The sequence below is a fragment of the Phyllostomus hastatus genome, unplaced genomic scaffold (assembly GCF_019186645.2).
Source record: "Phyllostomus hastatus isolate PE091 unplaced genomic scaffold, TTU_PhHast_1.1 phas_scaffold_760, whole genome shotgun sequence".
NCBI classification, from domain to species: domain Eukaryota; kingdom Metazoa; phylum Chordata; class Mammalia; order Chiroptera; family Phyllostomidae; genus Phyllostomus; species Phyllostomus hastatus.
Genome location: NW_025334040.1, coordinates 3287366 through 3308100, shown reverse-complemented (window position 1 = coordinate 3308100; position 20735 = coordinate 3287366). Strand labels below are relative to the sequence as shown.

Genomic DNA, 20735 nt, shown 5'->3' with positions numbered 1-20735 from the left:
GGGGGTAAGTCAACCACCTTGCTATTTGTTATGTTTACCGCAATCTCCTTATTTCTTTTTCCCCTTCTACTGGTAACTTTTAAAACACCTCTCAGGGTTATTTTTTTCACGGCTGCTCTACGAATAACAACATGCACCCGTAACCGATCACCATTGACTTGCATTAGTGTTTCCCCAGTTCATGCATATGTGAGCAGGAGCGTGACAGCTGCGTGGATTATGTCCCCGTCTGTCCTTGTCCTGTTTTACTCCTGCACTTGCTATAAACCCCACAGTATATTGTTGTTACTGCTCGATACACTCAGTTGATTTTTAAAGAAGTTAAGAAAACAAAGAAAAGTAGTCTTTTACACCTACTGGTGTATTTATCGTGTCTAATACTCTCCGTGCCCTCCTGTGGGTCCAGATTCCCACCTGGCATCATTTTTCTTCAGCCTAAAGAACGTCCTTGCCCTGGCTGGTGTGGCTCAGTGGATTAAGTGCTGGACTGTAGACTGAAAAGTTACCGGTTCGATTCCTGGTCAGGGCATATGACTGGGATGTGGTCCAGGTCCCCGCTTTGGGGCATGAGAGAAGCTATTGATCGATGTTTCTCTCCCTCTCTTTCTCCCTCCTTTAAAAAAAAAAAAAAAAAGAATGTCCTTTAACCTTTCTTGTCGTGTGAGTCTGCAGACAGCCAGTCCTCACTGCTGTTGTTTATCAAAGCTGTCTTTCATTTACCTCGAATTTTGAAAGATATTTCCACTGGGTATAAAATGATAGGTTGGCCTTTTCCTCCCCTTTTAGCACCGTACAGACGCTGGCTGTCCCGTGGTCTCCTGGCTTACCCTGGCCATTGCAATGTCTCGGGAGCAAGGGGCTGCCGTCCTGATCCTTGTCCTCCTGCACGTGTCTTCTTCGGCTTTAGAGATTTCTCTCCACCCTTGGGTTGAACAGATTGATAACAACGTCGTGGGGTGTGGTTTTCTCTGTGTTCACTGAGATTCCTGGATCTGTTAGTTTGCTAGGCTTTTGTTTTTGCTGGTTGTTTTGTTTCATTAAATCCTTTTTTTAGAGCATTATTTTGGGTTCACAGCAAAGTGAAGCAGGAAGTAGAGAGAATTCGCACACTCTCCCTGCCCCCCCCACCCATTCTCCCCTGCTGCTGACCTCTTGCACCGCGGCGGCACATTTGGTGCAGCTGGTGAACCCACCGCGGCGTGTTACTGTCACCCGAAGTCCGCAGGTTAACACGAGGGTTCACTCTTGGCATGTACGTCTGTGGCTTTTGACACACGTGCAGTGACATGCATGCACCACTGTAGTATCACACCGAGTAAATTCCCTAAATATCAGTGTTTCTCCCTCACATCAACGTTTCTCTCTCTCTGTCTCTCTCTCTCTCTGTCTCTCTCTCTCTCTCTCTCTCTCTCTCCCTTCCTCTCTCTTGAAAATCAATAAAAACATATCCTTGGGTGAGGATTGAAAAAGAGAAAAAAAAATGTGGTTTTTGCCTTTTAGTCTGCCTTGTAACTGTTGCTGAAAGACACGATGTCCTGAGCGAGGGGAGCTGCGGTCGGGAGCACGGCTGGAAGGCGCAGGAGGCGGGGAGGCGCTCTGCAGCTCCGCGAGGAGGGCTAGGGCTCTGCCTGTTGGCGGCCTGGGCCCCTGGGCTGCAACCTTCACCAGCGCTTCCCCCGAGGCGGGGCAAGGTGGCTAGAGGGCGCTGGAGGTGGGGGGGGGGGGGCGGTGCTCCTGCCCCTGCGTGGAAAGGTGGAGCCGTTCGGCTCTGATTAAGACCCCAGCAGGTTCGGCTGTGATAGTTTCTCCCAAGGACAGTTAAGACCAGGATGCTCTGGAACACTTCAAGGTCGTTCCTTCTCCTGTCCCCTTGCTGAAAGCATGACGGGATTATTTTCCCCCAACTCTCACTGTATGGACCTAGAAGAGGTCCCGCAGGTAAAACTCTCAAAAGTGTGGGGGCCTTCCGGAGACCGGGCCCCCCTGGAACGTTTAACTCTCAGAATGGTCCCCGCTGAGCCCCAGCGGTGGATGGATTACGTGGGGGTTTTCTCACCCCGGCCCTGGCTCTCCGGCACGTCTGCGCGTCGGTCTCCGCTCGCTGGGGGGGGTGGGCGCGGAGGATTGCCCCACGCTCACCTCTCCGATGGCTCTGAAAAGTAAGTTGTTGAGTTTCCGGGTTGTTCAGCGTTTTACTTGTTAGGACACAATGGTGACTTCCGAGCTCTTTTTAGGCTGGACCAGAAACTGGAAATTTGTTTTGTTTTGTTTTTAAATCAGATTTGGAAAGAAACCCGATTAATATTTATTCCAACATTTTTTTCTGTTCCTGTGCTTTTTTTATCTCCTTCTGGGGCTCCAGATACACTTAATGTGCTCCCACAAGTTACTGAGGTTCTGTCAGTTTTTTAAAATATCTTTCTACTTTCTGTGGTTCAGCTGGAATTCTTTCGCTGACCTGCGTTTAAGTTCATTGATTCTGTCTTGTGTTGTGGCCAATCTTCTGTTAATCCCAGTTAATGATTTTTTTTATTTCAAGTACAATCATTCTTGTTTCCAGGATTTCCATTTGATTATTTTTTTAAATTTTCACACCTCACCTAAAATTGCCCATCTCATCACCCATTGTATTACTTCCACTAGATTCTTTTTTCTTTTCCTTTTTTTTTAGACGGGGGGAAGGGAGGCAGAAAGAGAGAGAAACATCAATGTGCGGTTGCCTCTCACATGCCCCCAACCGAGAATCCGGCCTGCAACCCAGGCATGTGCCCTGACTGGGAAGCGAACTGGCGACCCTTTGCTTCGAAGACCGGCACTCAATCCACTGAGCCACAGCCAGGGCTAGATTCTTTAACACAGATAATTTAATCTGTGTCTGCTAAACTCGGCATCTGGGTTGGCTGTTTCTACTGGCTGATTTTTCTGTTGAGTACAGGCCACATTTTCCAGTTTCTTCACATGTCTAATAATTTTTATTGCACACTAGACAATCTAGATAATATAGAGAAGGGACTCTGTTATACGGTGAAGGATTCTGTTATCTTCCTCTGAAGAGTGTTGACTTTTGGCCTAGGCTGTGGGCTGGACTCAGGTTGGGACCTGAGGTTGGCCAGTTCAAGGACTATCTGAGGGCTAAAAGGGAGAATTTATGCAGATGTCATTCCCTGCGGTAGCTTCCTGCTTTCAATGATTTCCTCTCAATGTCCTCCTTTTTTGGCTGTCTCCATGCCCTGACCCTTCAGGCCAAAGAACCTGGAGCTTTCTGCTCAAGCTGTCTGCTGGACAGCGGGGTCTGGGGTACATGCCCTTCAGAGGAAAAGCTAGGTGGATTTTACCCAGCGCCGTTTCCTTCTTTCAAAGGCCAAATATCCTCCAGTTTCTGGCTGTTCTTTAACACTTTCTTTGGCCTTCAAACAGTTGTTTTCTGCATTTTATCTAGTGTTAGTCCAGTACAAGCTACGACTCTGTCTCTGCCTCTCTCCGTCTTTTAGTCTCTCTCATTATGTTTCTCTTTCCCTCCTTCCATCCTTCCCTCCATGCCTCCTTCCCTCCCTCCCTCCCTCCTTCCCTCCATTGCCTCTACCCCTATTTCTCCTTGCAGGGGGAACCTGGCCCCAAAGGAGATCCTGGTGAGAAGAGCCACTGGGTAAGCTCCAGCCTAGCACTAATCTTCTGCTACCCGCTCCTGCCTTGGGCACTCGGGAGACTATTTTGGAGTGGGGGCACCCCAGCCAAATCCCCATTGCAAGCTGCTCTCCCATGGAGGAGCCTGGACAGTTCTCAGCCCGAGTGCCCTCCCTTGTCCTGTCCCTCCCAACTGGGCAGGGCCAGCCGTATCTGCAGACCCCATGCTCTCTCTCTCTCTGTCTTCATGTCCCTGTCTCCGCCTTCCCTCTGCAGCCTTCCCAGGCCAGGGTGACCCTGCCTGCCCCTCCTGGGCAGTTTGGGCTGACCCAGTCCAGACTGCATCCCTTTGCCTCCAAAGGCCTCTCTGAGCAAGGGCTTTGGCTTCTGCTCCCCCGTCTACAGCAGAAAGGGATGCACGAAAACAATATCCACACAGAGGAACAGGACAGGGGGCCTTAGGAAAGCCATGAAACATTGGAAGGGAGACGTAGAAATGCTGCGGTACCCAGGAGTCCATGGTAAAGGTCCAGGGGACCTAAACACCATCATACACATAGGAAATCCATGAAGCATGGAAAGAGAGGCCTAGAAACTGTCCTGTACATATGTACATGGTGAGTGAGTTCAGGGGACCAAGACTCCACTATGCCCAGAAGACCCATAATTAACATGAGGCCCTAGATACCATCACATCCATTGGAGACCGAGGAGGAGTGAGGGGAGACGTCTAGAAACTGTTATAGTCACAGGAGAGCCGTGAGAAATGAGGTGAAGAGAACAAGAAAGCACCATACACAAAGGAAGCCCACGAAGAATGGGAAGGCAGGCTCAGGAACTGTCACACACACATGAGGCAGAGAGTAAATGGGAAAGGGGACCTAGGAACCACACGTGGGGCCCTAGAAATCTTCATAGTCATTGGAGACAGTTGCAGTGAATGACTTTCAGGGCTTAGAAATCTACCCCCCCAAAAGACACATTGGGGGAGGACCAAACGCCCCAAAATGCAGGGACTGGAAACTGTCACTGATATAGGAGACATTTGGAACATGGATGGGATTGGGGCGGACACTCCTACAGCAGAGACAACCGGGAAGCTCTTTTGGAGGCTGGTATTGTGCCTCCCTCCTCCACCCCCAGCCCCTCCCCCTGGTGCAGTCTGGCTGGGCCGTCCCACTTACTGGCAGGCACTAGTTAGTGAGGGCACCCAGCGCCTGCCTTGCCCTCTCTGCTCCTGATTGTGGGGTCAGCGATGGATACAGCCGTGGGAGTCCCCCACCCTGCACGAGTCCAACCCCGTGTCTTTCCGTGACTTCTGGGGCCCTGCTACCTTTCTGGCAAGCCCCTCCCAGCTCCTCCCTGCCGTGCCACCTCTCCCCCTGCCCCACCCCCAGGTGGCTCCAGAGCTTCTTAAGCATACTGCCAGCATTGGCATGAGCTGGAGCGGGGGTCAGGTAGACCTGTGTGAGCCCAGCCCTCTGCCTCCCCTCAGCTGCTGCCCTGGCCTCCCCCAGCACATGTTCCATCCAGACCAGGAAAGGTGGAAGAGTGAGGTGAAGTCTGAATTAGGCTGAGCAGCCCCATCCCTGCATGGGGGTCCCAGCAGGAGAACAGATGCCTGAACTACCCCAGATCAGGCCTCAAAGTCAGGACCACCTGTGAGAGGGGCCTCCAAGAGGTAGCAGGGCCCCTGCCGGTCCACCTGCCTCCCCTTCACCCACCTGCACTTCTGCCCCTGCTTGCTGCCTGCCTGGGAGGGGGCCTGCTGGGTTGGGGGCTGCATGAGGCTTTGTAGGCTGGGGGAGTAGTTCTGTTGGGAGCAGATGGGAATGAGGTGCAGTGTGGGGAGGGACGGGAAGACTCATATACACACTCTACCTACCAACCCCACTTGGCCAAGCTTTTTGAGCCTGGCTCCGCTGTGGCTCAGCAGTGACACCCAGTGGCCATTGGCAGGCACTGCAGGCACTACTAAGGAGTGACTGCACTGAACCAGCCCATCTAGTGCAAAGCTCATACCCCTTATTCAGACAGGAAGAATGGGGCCCAGCTCCGCAGAGCGAACTGTTGGCAGAGCTGGAACTGGAGCCCAGGCTTTTCAGCAAGCAGAACTGGGGGCACCAGCTAACATTCCCCCAAACACCTCCTGGGTGGGTGCCAGGCTCCAGGCTAGGCACTGTGGACATAGATGTGATTTGGACACAGTCCCTACCCTCAGGGTGGTCACGGTGAAGTTGGGGGGAAACAGACTAGTAACCAGCAGCGGTGGGATGGGGGGAGCTCAGCTGTGATGGGGGAGGATTTAGAATCTGCCTCGTGGAGACCCGTGCTGAGGCCCGAAAGATTCATCAACCAGGCAAAGGGTGCTCAGGCAGAGGAGCAGGAGTGTCATGTGAAAGTACCTGGAGTGGCAGAGGTCAAAGGCAAGGGGTAAGACAGAGGTCAAAGGCTTTCATGACTTAGGAGGCCATATCAAGGGGTTTGAACTTTGTTCTAATGGGCAGTGGGGAGCCACTGTAATAGTTCTGAGCAGGGAGGTGACATGGTCAGATTTTTTGTTTGCAGAAGACACCCCTATTGCCGTGCGGAGAGTGGGTGGGAAAAGCAGAAGGAGACCAGGCCGAAGGCTGCCGTGGTCACCCTGGCGAGAGACTGTGGGGGCTGGGACTGGGGACAGTGGAGGGGGCAGATGTCAGTGGAGCTAAGAGACACAGGGGTGCTAGTGTGGCTGTGAGGGGAGAGCGAGGAGGGAAGAGAGGCACGTAGTAAAGGAGAGGCAGGAGAAGCAGGCCCGCTGGGGTGTGCCCATGAGAAACGGGAGATGTCTGGACGATGGCCCAGTGGGGTGTCCAACAGGCCCCGGATACCCAGGCCTGGCCCAGAGGGAGGTGCTGGGGTGTCATCAGTGCCAACAGCAGCCCCCCCCTACCTGGGGAGTGATCTAAATAGTGGGATCTTTTTTTCCACATTTTTCCTCAAGATTCTTATTTTAAAATTTTTCAGATATGCAGACATGTTGGTACAGTGAATATTATTCTTACCTTCCTCTAGACTGGCCGATTACTACTTTACCACATTTGCTCTATCTCTCTTTATATATTTCCAGACCTTTTTTCCTAATCCATTTGAAGATGAGTTTCAGACTTCATCCACATCTCCCTTAGCACCCAGCATGTATCTGGAAAGACGGTGGACATTCTCCCAAAGAGCCACGATACCAGTCACACCTAAGAAAGCTGATGACATTAATCCAGTCAAATGATGCCATGTGATACATAACATATTCAAGTTTTGTCAGTGGTCCCACAGTGCCTTTTATGGGTTTTTTTTTAAACTTCTAATCAAGTTTTATGCATGACACATGGCTGTCCCGTCTCTAGTCTCTCTTCACCAGCATAGGCCTCATGCCCCGTTTTTCTTTCTCTTCGTCTCTTTGCAACTGTCCCACCACCGAGATTTGTCTGACTGTTTCCTGCTGATGAGATGCAGGTTAAGTCCTCTTGGCAGGGGCGCTGAGGGGGATGTGGTGCCCTCTCACTGCATCTCTGCAGGAGGCTCATGATGTCAGCTCGTCCCGCTGTCCACGCCGGGAGTGATTTAACATAATTTCTGAAACTCATTCATTGTTAGCTCCTCCTCCTGTAATGCCAGAAGAAGGATTACTTTGGTGTACAGCCTGTGGTGACCCTGCAACTGTCCCGCAGGCTGCAATGACCAGTCAGTGGCTTAAGGGTAACTCAATCCATGTGATGTGGACAGGACACTGGGGTCATACTAGACAGTCACCGCAAGGCCACGGCGGGCTCACGAGTGTGTTGGCAGACCTCTCAGTTGTTAGATGTGTGGGGGAGGGAGCAGCTACTTTAAAGGGCTGGACTGTCATTACAGCAACATGCATATGACACATCATCCCTTCACTTACTCCGTACTGAGTGAAGGGCCTCGAGAGAGACTTCCGGTTGTGACAGGAAGAATAGCCACCTGCTGTACTAGTGCTCTGTCGGGGTCGAGGTTATCTGTAACGCAGACCTAGCTGAAGTCTGGACTAGGGAAGGAGGAGTGAGGGAGTGTGAGTTTAGGCAAGACCATGGACCCCATGTTGGGGCAGGAAAGGATAGAAAGACTGGGAGCAAGAGAAAGTGAGTGCCACCTGGTGGTCTCTGGCATGAGCCCCCAGCAGCAGCTGGCACTACTTGGGAGTAGGGAGCCCCAGATCAGGGGGGCCTGGGAGGAAGGTGGCTTTGTGGACCCGCTGCCATATCCCTGGGCCTGGGTGCTAGGGATGCTGCTTAGAAGAGAGGGTGGGGCTGAGGGCTGGGCTCCAGGACCCACAGACTCCGGACCTGGGGCAGTCAGAGCCTGGGAGGGCTGTGCCCAAAGTGGAAGGGCTGGGGAGGGGGCGCCAGGGCCAGAACCTCAGCTTGGCCAGCATTTTAGACACGGCTTCCCCGACAGCACTGCCACTCAAACATGCTGTCATTTTACTTGTGTACATTCCTTTTGATGTGAATGGAAAGTGTATTGGTAAGTAGCCTGATCCCACTGACGGAGGTAGGCAAAAAGTGTGCCCCATCATTAGAGACGGGGTGTCGAGGCTTCATGGCAGCCTCCAGGGCATGTCCTGTGGCAGGTTCCGCGCAGGCCCTGGGACAGCACCACTGCCCTCACCCCCAGTGCAGCAAGGGTGTGGGGAGAAGGCAGCCAGCTGGGATCCATCAGGACTTATTCAGGGGACTGCTTCTGCCTGCTTTGTCCCCCTCCTGTCCTTTCCTGGTCTTGCCCCAGCTGTCCATGGGCCGTGGGCTGTGGCAGGGGGTGCAGGCTGTGGGTGCATGACCAGGGTGGGGCATGGGCCACCGACAGGCTTTGCAGGGCCCCCTCCCCTGCCCCCTTCACGGCTGCATCTGTCTCTTTCCTCCGCAGGGGGAGGGGTTGCACCAACTACGCGAGGCTTTGAAGATTTTAGCTGAGAGGGTTTTAATCTTGGAAACAATGATTGGGCTCTATGGTGAGTAGAGACAGACAGACGGACAGACAGCCCAGCCCCTGCCCAACAGCCTCTCCCAGGCCCTCCCGGGTGGAGCTGCCTGGGCCTAGTCATGAGGCTGGAGAAGCTAAGACCACCTACCCCTCAGTGACTGGGTCCCTACCCCACAGGTGAATGGGGGGCCTTAGAAACCAGGGCCCCCACCTCTGTGGCTGGACTTGGGCCTCCAGGCACTATGGGTAATGTGGTTTCCAGGCCTGCAGGGGAAACCAGAGGTGACAGATTTTGAGTCTGGAAGAAGTTATGCGCAATGAAGCCAAACTCCAGACCAGCAGGGGATTATGGGTAACAGAGCCAGACTTAAACATTGCAGGGGATTGTGGGTAATAAAATCAAAGCCCAGGCCCACAGGAGGATTATGGGTAATGGATCCGGACTTCAACCAGACTTCAGCTCTAGAGAAATCATGGGTAACCAAGCCGGTCTCCAGGCCCACAGGGACAATAGGTTATGGAGCTGGACTCCAGAAATGCAGGGGACTGTGAGTGACAGAGTCAGGCTCAGGCCCCAGGGAATTCTGGGTAATGTACCACCCACCAATTCTGATCCTCCTTCACCCATAAGCCCCCAGAGGCTTCCAGGGCAGGCCTTCCTGGCCTCAGCTATCCCCTTGACGGTTCCCGTTTCCCCTCTGGTCCTCCTAACCAGCCCTGAGCGTCTGTTCAGAGGCCTGAGAGAGCTAGACCCTCACCCTAGGAATTCACTCGCCAGTTCTCTACCCATCACCCATCTGGTCACTTGAGGAGCCAAGAAAGCCCAGACCCCACTTAGAAGGGGAGATGAAGAGACTCACACCCAGGCTCTTGGCCCGTACACCCCACCCTCGGCTCCCCGGCCCAGCCCTCGGAGGCCGGACTCGCACCGTCTGCTCTTCTCGATCTCCCATCAGGCTCCTAGCTTACAGAGCTTCCTGCAGCAGCAGGCTCAGCTGGAGCTCCTGGCCAGACGGGTCACCCTGCTGGAAGCCATCATCTGGCCAGGTAATGGCAGGGTGGGCAGGCAGGGGCAGCCCCTTCCCGGAAGACCCTGGGAAGGTCCTGGGGTCACAGGAGACTCTCAATGCTGGACCCAGGCCAGCGGACACTCATTCGAATTTTAGCCCTTCCATCCAGCTAGCAGACGGTGCCCGGCACAGAGAAGGTTCTGGTAACTGGTTCTTGTGTGAATGAGCACCTGCTCTGTGCCAGGCATCTTGCCTGCACAGGCTCCAACAGATAAGATACAGTCCTGCTCTCATGGAGCTTAGGCTGTCGGGGTGCAGGAGCCACCCTGGAACTGGCCGTTAAACCGGAGGTGAGGAATACCATGGTGGAGTGAGTACAGGCATCTATGAAAGCGCAGAAGTGCCCCTGGCCCTGGTTAGGGTGGTACGTTGGGGAGGGTATCTCAGGGAGAGCTTCCTGGACGAGGTGTTGGCGAAGTGGAACCCTGACAGGCAGGCATCAGGGACAAGTGAACAAGCAGCAGAACAGCATGGGCAAAAGCCAAGCCAGAGGCAGCCTGGAGGGATTGTTCTGTGAGACTGCAGAGGGCGTGAATGCTTGGGCTACAGGACCTGCCAGGGCCCAATTTGAGAAGGTCCTCGAAGGTAGGTCAGGGAGGCATGGAAAGTTAGACACCACGTGGGCATTTCCCCTCCCTGTGCCTGGTTCGTCAAGGTGGGGCCAAGGAGGTCTCTCCCCGTTAAACTGGAGTCTGTGGCTCACCCTGGAGAGCGGAAGAGATTGGCTGCCCTCAGGGTTGAGCCCCCCTCCTTACCCACCTGCTAAGAGGCACCCACAGCATCCCTTTTCCACCCTTCTCACAACCCAGTCCTCATGCATCAGTGCACACAGGTCTTGGGCGTCGTGACCCACTTCCCATCCATTTTACAAACGAGGGCACCGAGGCCTCCAAGCAAAAAAGGGCTCAGGTTAAAGCCAAGCCTCCTTCATTCAGCAAAACTGTAGGGTGCGCCTACCGAGTGCCAGGGGATCCTCAGTATCTATGGAGATGAGGGTCATGGGGTACAGGAGCACCTAAAGACATGGGTGAGGAAGAGTCACTTCTCCGTGGGGGGTGGAGGGAAGGCTTCCTGGGAGACGGGACACTTGTGTTGGGTCCTGGAAGATCCCAACAAGGGCGCCAGGAGGAAAAGGCGGGAAGGGCAGCGCTCCCAGAGTCCCATGCGGGCAAAGGCCTGGAGGCTGGAGGGGGTGTGTGTGTGGTCTGCTTCCAAAGCCCCTCTTACCATACCACACGGCTTCTCTGCCTTCTGGAAACGTAACTGCCCACCTCCCAGACCTCCTTCCCGCTCACAGAGTGGGGACCAAGGCCCTAATCCCAGGCTCTCAGCACCTCTGCAGGTGTCCCCCACCTCCTCTCTCAGGAACTGTGGCAGGAGCCAGAGGGCCATATTGTGCCCTGGGATCGATACTCTGCCCTCCTTCAGCCAGCTGTCACCAGCTGTCTCCAGCAGCCCACAGAGGAAGTGCTGGTCACTTAGGAAGGCCCATGCCCACTCTGTGGCCATGAGCCTAGAAGAGAGATCCCACGAGCCAGCTCTGGTTGTGGGCCTGAACGGGGTGGCGTGAGAGGAGGGGAGCAGAGGCGATGGAACCATCCCCACTGGCCCATCGTGCACGGCAGGTGCTGAAGACCCAGAGGGGACTCAGGTTTAGGATATAATCAGGAGTGGCAGCAGTAACAGCTGTCACACATGCAGCCCACTGGGCTGGAGGATTTACAATGACTACTTCCGGTCCTTACAACCAGCCTGCTAGGGGGATGCCATGCCCCTCTCGCAGATGCAGACTCCCTCAGGGTCGTAAGGACAGCAGTGGTAAAAGGCCAGGGGTCCACCCTAGGTCTGTCCTGGCTCTTCTGGCTCCGTCGGCAGAGGTTCGCTGACGCCTCTGCTTCACTAGGCCCTGAACTTGATTATCTCAGAGCAGCATCTCGTGACCAAACTCACAGTGACCAGACCCACAGGAGACCTGGGTCAAAAGCTCACCGTCCCACTGAGCAGTGACCCGGCGAGTACTGTGGGAACCACTCTCCACTCCTGGTCATGTTGACGCAGCACGGGTGTGACGACAGGAATGTCGGTCCACATTCCAGATGCGGCTGCAAGGCCTACGGCTCACCCAGGACACAGAACTAGGGTATGGGGCGGGGGAGTGGGGGGCAGGGCGGGCCCCGGCTGACGCTGGTGCCTCAGCCCCGATGTAAGGCATGAACTGTCCCTCAACTGTGATGGCAGGTGCTTATTTGCCCCACGGTCCCCAAGTCTCAGCCCAGAGGTGCAGGGGAGGCTGGGACACACAGGGTCAGGGTCAGTCAAGATTAGGAGGGTCGAGCCCTCTCTCCTGGCAGTGCCCTCAGTAGGAGGCCGGTGCTCACCACGGCCAAGTGTCCCTCCTGTGAACGGGGCTTCGAAAGCTCGGTGAAGTCCTCCACCCTGGGGCTCTTCCCTGAGCCTTGCTCTCCCCTGAGAGAACCAGCCCACCCTTCGACCTGCTCACTTAGCTTTGAGAGGGCCTGAGGGGATCGTCACAGAGCGCTTCCTAGAAGAGGCAAGACCTGCTCTGGGTTTTGCAGGATGAGTAGGGGTTTTTTTAGGTGGCAAGAATACCCATTATAATCAGACCTCAGTATTCACTGGCTTCAGAACTCAAGCCCTGTACTCGTCTCATTTTGATGAGAAAAAAATGTTTCATCCCTCACGCTTGCTTGGGACTCCTCAGTTTTGGCACTCGTCGTGAGTTCCGGAACAAATTAATGAGTACCAAGGTATCACTGTATTCACTTCACTCTTAGGGTGCAGCTCATTTCTAGGCTGGGGCATAGCCAAATCGGAACTGGCCTCATAACTGCAGGAGCTGGCCAGGACCCCAGTGTCCTGGAACTGCCCCCCTGGTTTCAGGGGAGAGACAACTGAGGGCCTGACCACGTTCCAGTTCGCCCCGAGCCACCAAGCAAGCAGGTCAGTGGCAGAGCCTGGCCTTGCTAAACCCTTCACACCTAAGCAGCCGAATCCAAGTGGCAAAGCGAGTCCATTCCTTGGTTTTAGTTTACCTAGCTGTGAAGTGGGGACGATTCAAGGCACACCTTCACCCCAAAATGCAGAAAAAACGATCTGTACTTTTTGTGGAGTGGTCACTACACGCCAAGCATTTCAGGAACACGGTGGACTCATTTATCCCCACTCGACAGAAAACCAAAGAGGCCCTAAGTGCTCACGGGCTGGGGGCTGGCGGCTGGCTCCTGGGTGCGGGGACACTAACCAGAGGGCAGACCCCCGTTTTCCCCACAGCCCTGCCTCCTGGATGCCGGTACAGAGTGTGCCCGGCTGAGTGTCCAGCCCCCCACCCCCCAGGGGGCCAAGGGGAGGTGGGCACCTTGCACAGACCTCACTAACCCAGCCTCTCTCCTTCCCTCCGGCAGAACCAGAGGGGTCAGGGGCAGACCCTGCCGGCACAGGCACCCCCAACCTCCTTCGGGGCAAGAGGGGAGGACACACAACCAACTACCGGATCGTGGCCCCCAGGAGCCGCAACGAGAGAGGCTGAGGGTGCAGGCGGCCCCTCGGGGTGGGCCAGGCCAGGCTTCCCTTCCCAGCCTGGGCTCAGCCAGCTGCCTCCAGGGACCGCCCATCCGTATTTATTGATGTCCTCAGGGTCTCTCTGCCTCCTAGGCCTTTGGGTACGGCACCCCAGGCGCACCCGCCCCACCAGAGGCTGAGCAGGGACTGGGGCCTCACAGGGAGAGGTGGCCCAGGCAGGAGGTGAGGGCCTGTTTCCTCTGCAGGGAGGGGGCGGCAGGTTCGGGGTTTCTGTCTTCCATCTGCTGCCAAGGCTTCCCAGGCCGGCAGGCAGTGAGGGAGGCGGGGCTCTGCCCAGCCCTCGGTATGTGCAGGGATGAAGAGGGGAGGGCAGTCTCACCTCCCTTCCCATCAAACCTCAGAGGAGCCCACCCCCGCCTCTCCTCTCATTTCCCGGTGCTGGGTCCCCAACCCTGAGGTCAATCTGCCTGAGCTGACAGGGTGTTGTGGACTCCTCCTCTCAGTTCTGTCCCCTAAGCCCCCAGCCACTCCGATGTCCCAGGTAAGGGGTGGGGGCATGGAAAGCAAGGAGCCACCGGCTCCCACAAAGCTTTTGACAGACACCGGGACATAGGTGTCTGCCGGCAATAAAGGCCCCCAGCCTGACTCCCCACCCAGCCTGGTCCGTGTGTGCTTCCATGGGGGCGCCAGGGGGCGGCCAGGGGCCTCCTTCCTTTTCTCGGTGGCCTTCTCTGCCGGCCTGCAAAGCGGGGTTGAGGCTGGCCACACAGGGTGAGGGGGCCGGGGCTCCCCAGGGCAGTGGGGAGCGAAGGGGCAGGTAAGCAGAACAGAGGCATAGGCCACCCCCACCCGCTGGCCAGGTATCCGGCAACAGCTGTGGCTTCTGAGGGGCCAGGGGCTGCCAAACCTCAGGGCAGCTTCTCCTGAGCCTGTTCGCTCAATTGAAATGAAACTGATGGCGTGGCCCCCAGACTTCCCAGTTGGTTTCTGGTCCCCAGCTGGTGACCGAAAGCAGGGTAACCACAGTGCAGACTGCTCTGGGACATGTAGCCCCCTGTCCCACCCCTCAAAGTCCAGCTCCCCGGGTGCCCCCCTGCCTTACCCCTCCCCAGCCCATCCAAAATACACCCCTACCCTCCCTATTCACTGCCCTCTTAGCTCTGTCTGCACATCCCCTCCCAAGGGAGGGGCTGCTTCTTCAAAGAGGAGGAAGCTTCTCCCCCACAGCACCCCCACCCATTGTTTCCTGCCTGGGGGCCCAGCAGTGTAGCTACCAGCCTCCCAGCCTGCTCTGGGCCAGGCCTAGGAGACTGACTGACCTGGCCCCTGTCCAGCAAGGACACTGAGGGCCATGGGCAGTGAAGGGATGGTATTCCTGGGTAATCAGGGAAGGCTTCCTGGAGGACAGTCTCAGTAGGCTGAGTGAGACAGGAGGATGAGTAGAAATAAGCTGGGAAACAGGTGATTAAGAATTGTCTTTGGGCCCTGGCTGGTGTGGCTCAGTGGATTGAGTGCTGGCCTGCAAACAGAAAGGTCACTGGTTCGATTCCCAGTCAGGGCACATGCCTGGGTTGCAGCCAGGTCCCTAGTTGCAGATGTGTGAGAAGCAACCAATGGATGTTTCTCTCTCTCTCTTTCTAAAAAATAAGTAAATTAAGTCTAAAGAATGCCCTTTGGCAGTGAGTCCAGCCCAGTAAAGGCCTGAGGGGGAGGACATAACCTCCTGGAGACAGAGGCTGCATGGTTGGTGCAGGGACCGTGACACTGGACACTGGAACGCTGCTCGCCTGCAGCCGGCTATTCGTTTGTTGTTCATTCATTCATCCCCTGATGCCAACACACACCAGTCAGATACAACTGCTGCCCCCAAGGAGGTCCAGGCTGAAAAGTGAACTGGTTTTATTCTGAGCAGCACCAGTACAGGGTGCTGTAGGGGCCTCTCCTGCACCCACTGTGACTTGGCACGCTGGGACTCGGACTACTGAACACATAAGCCACACCTCTTGTCACCTGAGGGCCGACCTGTGCTAGGGGGGCCCAGGACCCTCGGGGTGAGCGGGCCCACCCCTCCCCTCGGTCACCAGGGCCTCAGTGCCCACCTCCCCACCGACCAGCAGTGATACGGCACCCTCAACGCGACCTGTGGCTGCTAGTGCCACCACTGCCTGCTCCGTGGGGAAGCCCATGCGCTCCAGCTGCTGCAGCCTGTGAGAGGGAGGGGATGGAGAACATCAGGGCCGCCAGCAGCCCTCACACCAGGAGACCCCAGCCCTGCCCACCCTGCCTTACCGTAGAGAGGAGACAGAAGACTTAGGCAGCCACAGTGAGCTCTTGGGAACCTGGGCTTGCCCCTCAAGGAGCGAGGCCTGGATCCCTTCCTGCAGCATCTGCTCATCTAGGGCTGCCCACAGCGGGGTCCCTGTGGGGAAGCTGGGCCCGGTCCAGGCCAGGCCGGCCTCTGAGGAGCCGTCCCACGCCGGCTGCATAGGCCCCAGGCCTGGCGGAAACAAGGCTGAGTCTTCGCTGTGGGACCAAAGCCTGGAGGAAGCCATGTGAGGAGGCCCAGGGGTGGAAAGCCTGGAGGAGCAGAAGCAGAAAAGGGCCTGTCTGCCAGCCACTGCCACAGCTTCCGCCGCCAGGGCCGGTGTCCTCGGCATCGCCCTCACCTCACTCCAGGAAGGGTGAAAGGCAGCTCAGCCACGCTGCCTGGGGTGGGAAGGAGCCTGAGTGGCCAGCACTCCGCCAAGACCCTGCACAAGAAGCCCTCCTGCAGCACCTGCAGCCGCCGCTCGGAGAGCTCCAGCCACTGGAAGGCCCCAGCTGCGTCTGGCTGCCCAGGGCAGGGCGGCCGGTCAAGGAAAACCAAAGCTGGCCAGGAGCGAGCCCACGCTGCATGCCAGGCCCTGTGCCAAGCGTATGCTTGGCATTCCCATGTCTCCTCACTAGGGTCCTGCAAGGGCTGTCGTCACCCGTCAGCAGGGGAAGTTCAGAGGAAAAGGGATCTGCCTGAAGCTACTCAGCCAGTAAAAGGTGGAGCCACATCTGCCTCACCCCAAAAACCTGTCTCATCCCGTTTCACCTGCTGCTGCCCTGTTTGTTCTATTCCCAGAGCCCCATCTGTGCGTTCAGGTCTGTGACTTGAGGCACACTGCTGGGCCCAGGGACACACGCCCCTATTCCTCTCGGCCAGGGCAACATGCCCCCCACTCCAGGATTCGGCAAGGCCTCAGCACCTAGTGTCCCTAACCCTAAACAACTACAGGGGTCTGCCTGTGCCCGCTGCTCTCTCCGAGTGCACTGCCTTCCCCAACAGCCATCAGGCATCTTCAGAGCAAAAGCCCATGTTTAATGTGCATGCAGCGTCGGCCACAGGTGGCTCTCCCTTTCAGCGCCCAGAGCCCCAGCTCACTCCCGCCCCCAGCCTTCGCATTTTCTGCACCCTCTGCCAGGCCCCTCTCCTTTTTCATGTCTCTTTACTTAAACCCCTCATCCTGCATGTCTCAGCTTAGATGCCACTTCCACTGGGGGGAGGTCCTGGTTAGGTGCCTCCTTGGGCCACCTCAACCCTCCTGAGTTCCTCTGTAAATGGTAATTGGCACCTCCACCTGGCCACAAGCCCCCTAAGCTACAACCCAGAGCCTGGCTAGACAAGGACTCAGAGATGGTCCTTAAGTGTGTGTGCAGTGTTCTGGCGTCACTGGCCTGACCCACTTGTGCCACTTCCCTCCCAGGTACCCTGGGGGCCCGGCCACAACCCACACATCCACACAGGCCCAGGGTCCAGGCAAAGGATACAGGCCAGGCCAGCAAGGAGACCACAGAGGAGATGCAGGAAGGGTGGCTCAGAAGTGAGCAGTGGTGTCAGGATGAGCAGTAGCCATGGCGATAGCCATGGCGGCAGTGCCCCATGGGGCCATCTAGGGTGGTGACCCTGCCCTGCCAGCATGGCCAGATGGACAGGCATGTACCCGCAGCCACCAGCTGCACTGGACACCCCGAGGCCTGCCAGCAGCACAGCCATTAGCCCAGCAGCCAGGGCGAGCAGGATGGAGGCATGCAGGAACCGCAGCGTGCCCAGGTGGCACTCCTGCCACCAGCCCAGCGTGGGCAGGAGCAACAGACTCAACAGCAGGCTAGGTAGGGCCGTGTGGCCCACAGCATGGGTCAGCAGCCTGTGTGCTGGGAGAGAGAAGGGGCTGATATGCCAAGTTAGTGGCCCCCAACCCCCAAGGCTGTCCCAGGTATGCCAGGTTGGGAATCCCCCTCTGCCAGGGCCACCTGCTAAGCCAGCCTGCCCTCCCCAGGAGCCAAAGCCTGCCCACTGCCAGCAATCACTTGTTGGGGGAGGGGCGGGGGGCAAAGGCTTCCAAACACTGGCTGCTCCCCTGCTGTATTAAACAGAACAAGCCAGACCAGCTATGGAGGAGTCACTTAACCTCTGTGATCATCATTTCAGTTCCTCAAATGTGAATGGAAGCTGCTGTTGTTATTGGGAAACAGGCACTCAGCGAGGTCACTCCTCAAACTCCCAGCACCACCTCTTCTGTCCATTCTCATGCTTAGCTGAAAGCCCTAGTTCTTATTTCAGGAAGCCTTCTGAAAACACTTTCTACTCACAGGCTCCCACCCCCTGCCGCCTCCTCTGTCCTCCTTGGTTGTGGATGAGATGGACGTGCTCCCGCCCAAGGCTGACCCTCCCCGGGGCACTGGGTCCTATCCCTGCCCGTGCACTGCAAGAGGCATGCCGCTCCTGCCAACTGGTCTCAGGCCCTACAGCAAGTCTCCTGCCTCCTGCAAGGCCCAGGCAGCCAGCCCTCACCCTGCCAGGGGTCCAGCAGCAGCTCCGGAGCCAGGGCAAGGCTGGGGCCGGCCCCCACCAGCCACAGACAGCTCATTAGCAGCATCAGGACTGAGGAGGCAAGAGGCAGTGCTGGGGACAGTAAGCCAGGGGAGCTTCTGTCATACATGGCTTGGCTAAAGGTGGTCAAGGGCAGTCTTGGGGCTGTGTGCTATGGGCAAAAGAAAACAATAAGTTATTATTGCAGCTTTTATTGGACTTTCTTTCAATTACCCTATCAACAGCTCCATTTTACAGAAGTAGAACAGGCTGCAGAGAGAGACCTAGCAACTTGGCCCTAGAGGAACTTGGACCCTAAGCACGTGCTTAGCCATCCTACCAGTCCACCAGCCTGCCTGTGTGGGGATGGGGAGAAGCCAGGCCAGAGGGTCCTGAGCAATGCTGCCCCCTGAAGAAGAGTATGGGGTGGGAAGCACAGGCCCAGGGAAGTTGAAGTTAGGCCCTGGACTCCCAAAAAGAAGGACACAGCCCCCCAGGGCAAATTCAGCCTTTTCCAGCTTTCCTCAGCTTCCCTATGGCTACAGGCCAACTATCTTCCTCCCTCCTCCCTTCCACTGTGCCCAGCCTTGGACCGCCAGATGGCCTCAGCTGCCAGAGGCCAAGAGGTAGAGACCAGCCAATGGGCAGGCAGATTAGAGAGGGGGTGGGGCAGAAGGAGTCCCACACCCCCAATGCATATGAAGTGCCACTGGACTGAAATATTACCTTCCACAGAGCCCCAGCACAGCCCCTCTGGCCCTAGCCCCCCTTTCCACAGGAACGTTCCAGCATCCGCTTCCTCCTGTGGTGCATCCCTGGGCAAGCTGTCCAACCTCTGAGCCTCTCCTTCCTCTTCTGTAAAATGGGGATTAAGAAAATCCTGCCCTACAAGTGCAATAGAATAAACAATAATTTTAAAAAAGAAAGAAAGAAAGAAAATCCTTTCTTCATAGGATTAGAGAAAGGAACGACCAAGGCAGCCTGCAGCTCCTGCACGTCTAACTGAGCCATCCCACCCAGTTGTGGGAGGCAGATGTGGCCACCAGCTGCCCCAGCAGGGGGAAGCCTCAACATGCAGGCAGCTGCTCTGCCTTGTCAGTTCAGACTCTGGCCTTCAAACGTGCCCATTCCCTGCCCTCACAGCAACACTTTTTCTCCCTTTCTCTCCCTTCACATCCAGCCTGTCCTCCAGGTCCTACTGGAACCTCCTCATCCTTGGCCAAGCTTGTCTGTCTCAGGAGTCCCACTGAACTGACTTCGCAGGGCAGGGAGCAAAATCCCAGAGAGACAACAAGCCGGCCTCCCCTGCTCCCTTGCCAAGGACATCCTCAGCATCAAAACCCACTTGCCAGTTCCTGCAGGAAACATGTAGAAAGCTCCTTTGCCTCAATCTTCAACACGCAAACTCCTTTGCACCCTTTGAAGCCCAGCTCAAATGTCCCTATCCCCTTCTCTGGCCTTCACATCATGAATCTCATCTAATGAGTACAGCCTAGCCTGTCTTTCACACAGGCAGCTGGTCTGAGCTAAAGGGTGGGAGGACGGAGGGTGGTTCATCCCCAGGTCCCCCAGGATGCTCCTCACACATAATTGGTGCTTTATACGTGTTCACTGAATGAAAAACACTAGCTTGGCACCACCTGGCTGAGGGATTTGGGTGAGACTGGGTTAAAGGTTGTCCAGAAAGGCAGACAGGTGCCACCCTTGGCCGGAGCCAAGGCACCCACTACAAGCCTCCTCTTGCACCCTCACAAGCAACCCCCACCCCTCCAGGACTTGCCCATGGGCAAACGACTGGGGTTTGAACCCTCCAGGCCGCAGTCTCAATCTATAAAATGGGGCTATGCACCGTCAGGCCCTGCCTACCTTATTGGGAAGCCGTAGGACAGAATGGGAAGGCAAGGACCCGGAAGAGTCTTCCGGGTGATGGAGAGAGTGGGGGTCCCAAGGTGTGGGTCGGACTCAGCTTTGTGACTAGGAAAAGTACCCAAATTCCTTGGGCCTCAGTTTCCCCTTCTGTAAAAACAAGGGTATTAAATGAAGGATGATTAAAGAGCCTCCTCAACCTCGACCGTTACGGGGGGGGGGGCGGGGGTCTCGGGACCGAGTGCAACGTTCCGGCCATCCCTTCCAGCCCACCGGCTTCGGTCCCCGCCCCAGCCGGCTCAAGCCACGTGTCCTCACTGGCTTGGGGTACTCACTGCGGAGCGCGCCCCCCGCCCGCCAAGAGCCGGGCGGGGCGCCCGGCTGGGAATAGGGACTGTAGCTTCCCGCCGAGGCCCGAGCACCCTAAAACCATTCTGCTTGCATTCGAACGCGTGACCCCCGGCCGACCGCCCGGCGCGCCACCCCCTCCCTCGCCGCCCGCGAATTAGTCAGCAGTTGTTCCAGGCCCAGGTCCCTTCCCCCAGCCCTCCCGCGGGTCTCCGTTTCCCTTCAAGGCGGACTCTTCAGAGACGGTCCCTAGAGCCAGCGGACGTGACCACTTCGAACAATTTAGCCTCGTGCGGAGAATCACTTCTCCTTGATACCGAGACCCACTCACCCGCCGCTCCGGTCCCTTCGGTCTACTTTGGGCCGCGCGTCACGGCCAGCAGTCTTTAGAGAGGATTAGAGAAAGAGCTGAGGGAGAGAGGCCTAGGAAGCTGTGGTTCATCCCTCTCTCCGCTCCCCCCGTGGCC

At 56.5% G+C, this 20735-nt stretch overlaps 2 protein-coding genes across 11 annotated transcripts in view; one reads left to right on the top strand and one right to left on the bottom strand.

The window, feature by feature from the left end:
* Positions 1-13869, top strand: part of EMID1 (EMI domain containing 1) — a 37077-nt gene extending 23208 nt beyond the window's left edge. For 2 of the 8 annotated variants that reach the window (XM_045826898.1, XM_045826895.1), the window contains exons 14-16: positions 3602-3646; positions 8551-8635; positions 13100-13371. In XM_045826898.1, coding sequence (XP_045682854.1) covers positions 3602-3646; positions 8551-8635; positions 13100-13224 — 255 coding nt within the window. In that variant the 3' untranslated portion in view covers positions 13225-13371. Of the gene's footprint in view, positions 1-786; positions 1350-3601; positions 3647-8550; positions 8636-9322; positions 9439-9563; positions 9655-13099 lie in introns of those variants that run through there. The other 6 variants (XM_045826892.1, XM_045826891.1, XR_006784330.1 and 3 more) reach the window with 5 other exon arrangements.
* A 1230-nt stretch (positions 13870-15099) lies between these two features.
* Positions 15100-20732, bottom strand: RHBDD3 (rhomboid domain containing 3). Of its 3 annotated transcripts, none has more exons than XM_045826715.1 (8): positions 20600-20732; positions 19921-20070; positions 18781-18939; positions 18037-18226; positions 17013-17396; positions 15884-16043; positions 15507-15794; positions 15100-15422 (listed from the first exon to the last, which is right to left on the bottom strand). In XM_045826715.1, the coding sequence occupies exons 4-8, from the start codon at positions 18182-18184 to the stop codon at positions 15245-15247; spliced, it is 1158 nt and encodes a 385-aa protein (XP_045682671.1). In that variant the 5' UTR covers positions 18185-18226; positions 18781-18939; positions 19921-20070; positions 20600-20732; the 3' UTR covers positions 15100-15244. The 3 variants fall into 3 exon arrangements, with proteins under 3 accessions (XP_045682671.1, XP_045682670.1, XP_045682672.1); XM_045826714.1 differs by lacking the exon at positions 20600-20732 and adding an exon at positions 20256-20456; XM_045826716.1 differs by lacking the exons at positions 18781-18939; positions 20600-20732 and adding an exon at positions 20256-20456.
* Between the last annotated feature and the right edge of the window lie 3 nt (positions 20733-20735).

What these genes read in the sequence shown, in the direction of transcription:
- RHBDD3 (XM_045826715.1), bottom strand. Translation starts at nt 18,184, where the DNA reads ATGTATGACAGAAGCTCCCCTGGCTTACTGTCCCCAGCACTGCCTCTT. An exon ending in TCTCCTTGCTGGCCTGGCCT is followed by an intron (nt 16,044 to 17,012) that starts GTATCCTTTGCC and finishes CTGGGCAGCCAG; the next exon opens with ACGCAGCTGGGGCCTTCCAG. An exon ending in TCTTCTGTCTCCTCTCTACG is followed by an intron (nt 15,423 to 15,506) that starts GTAAGGCAGGGT and finishes TCCCTCTCACAG; the next exon opens with GCTGCAGCAGCTGGAGCGCA.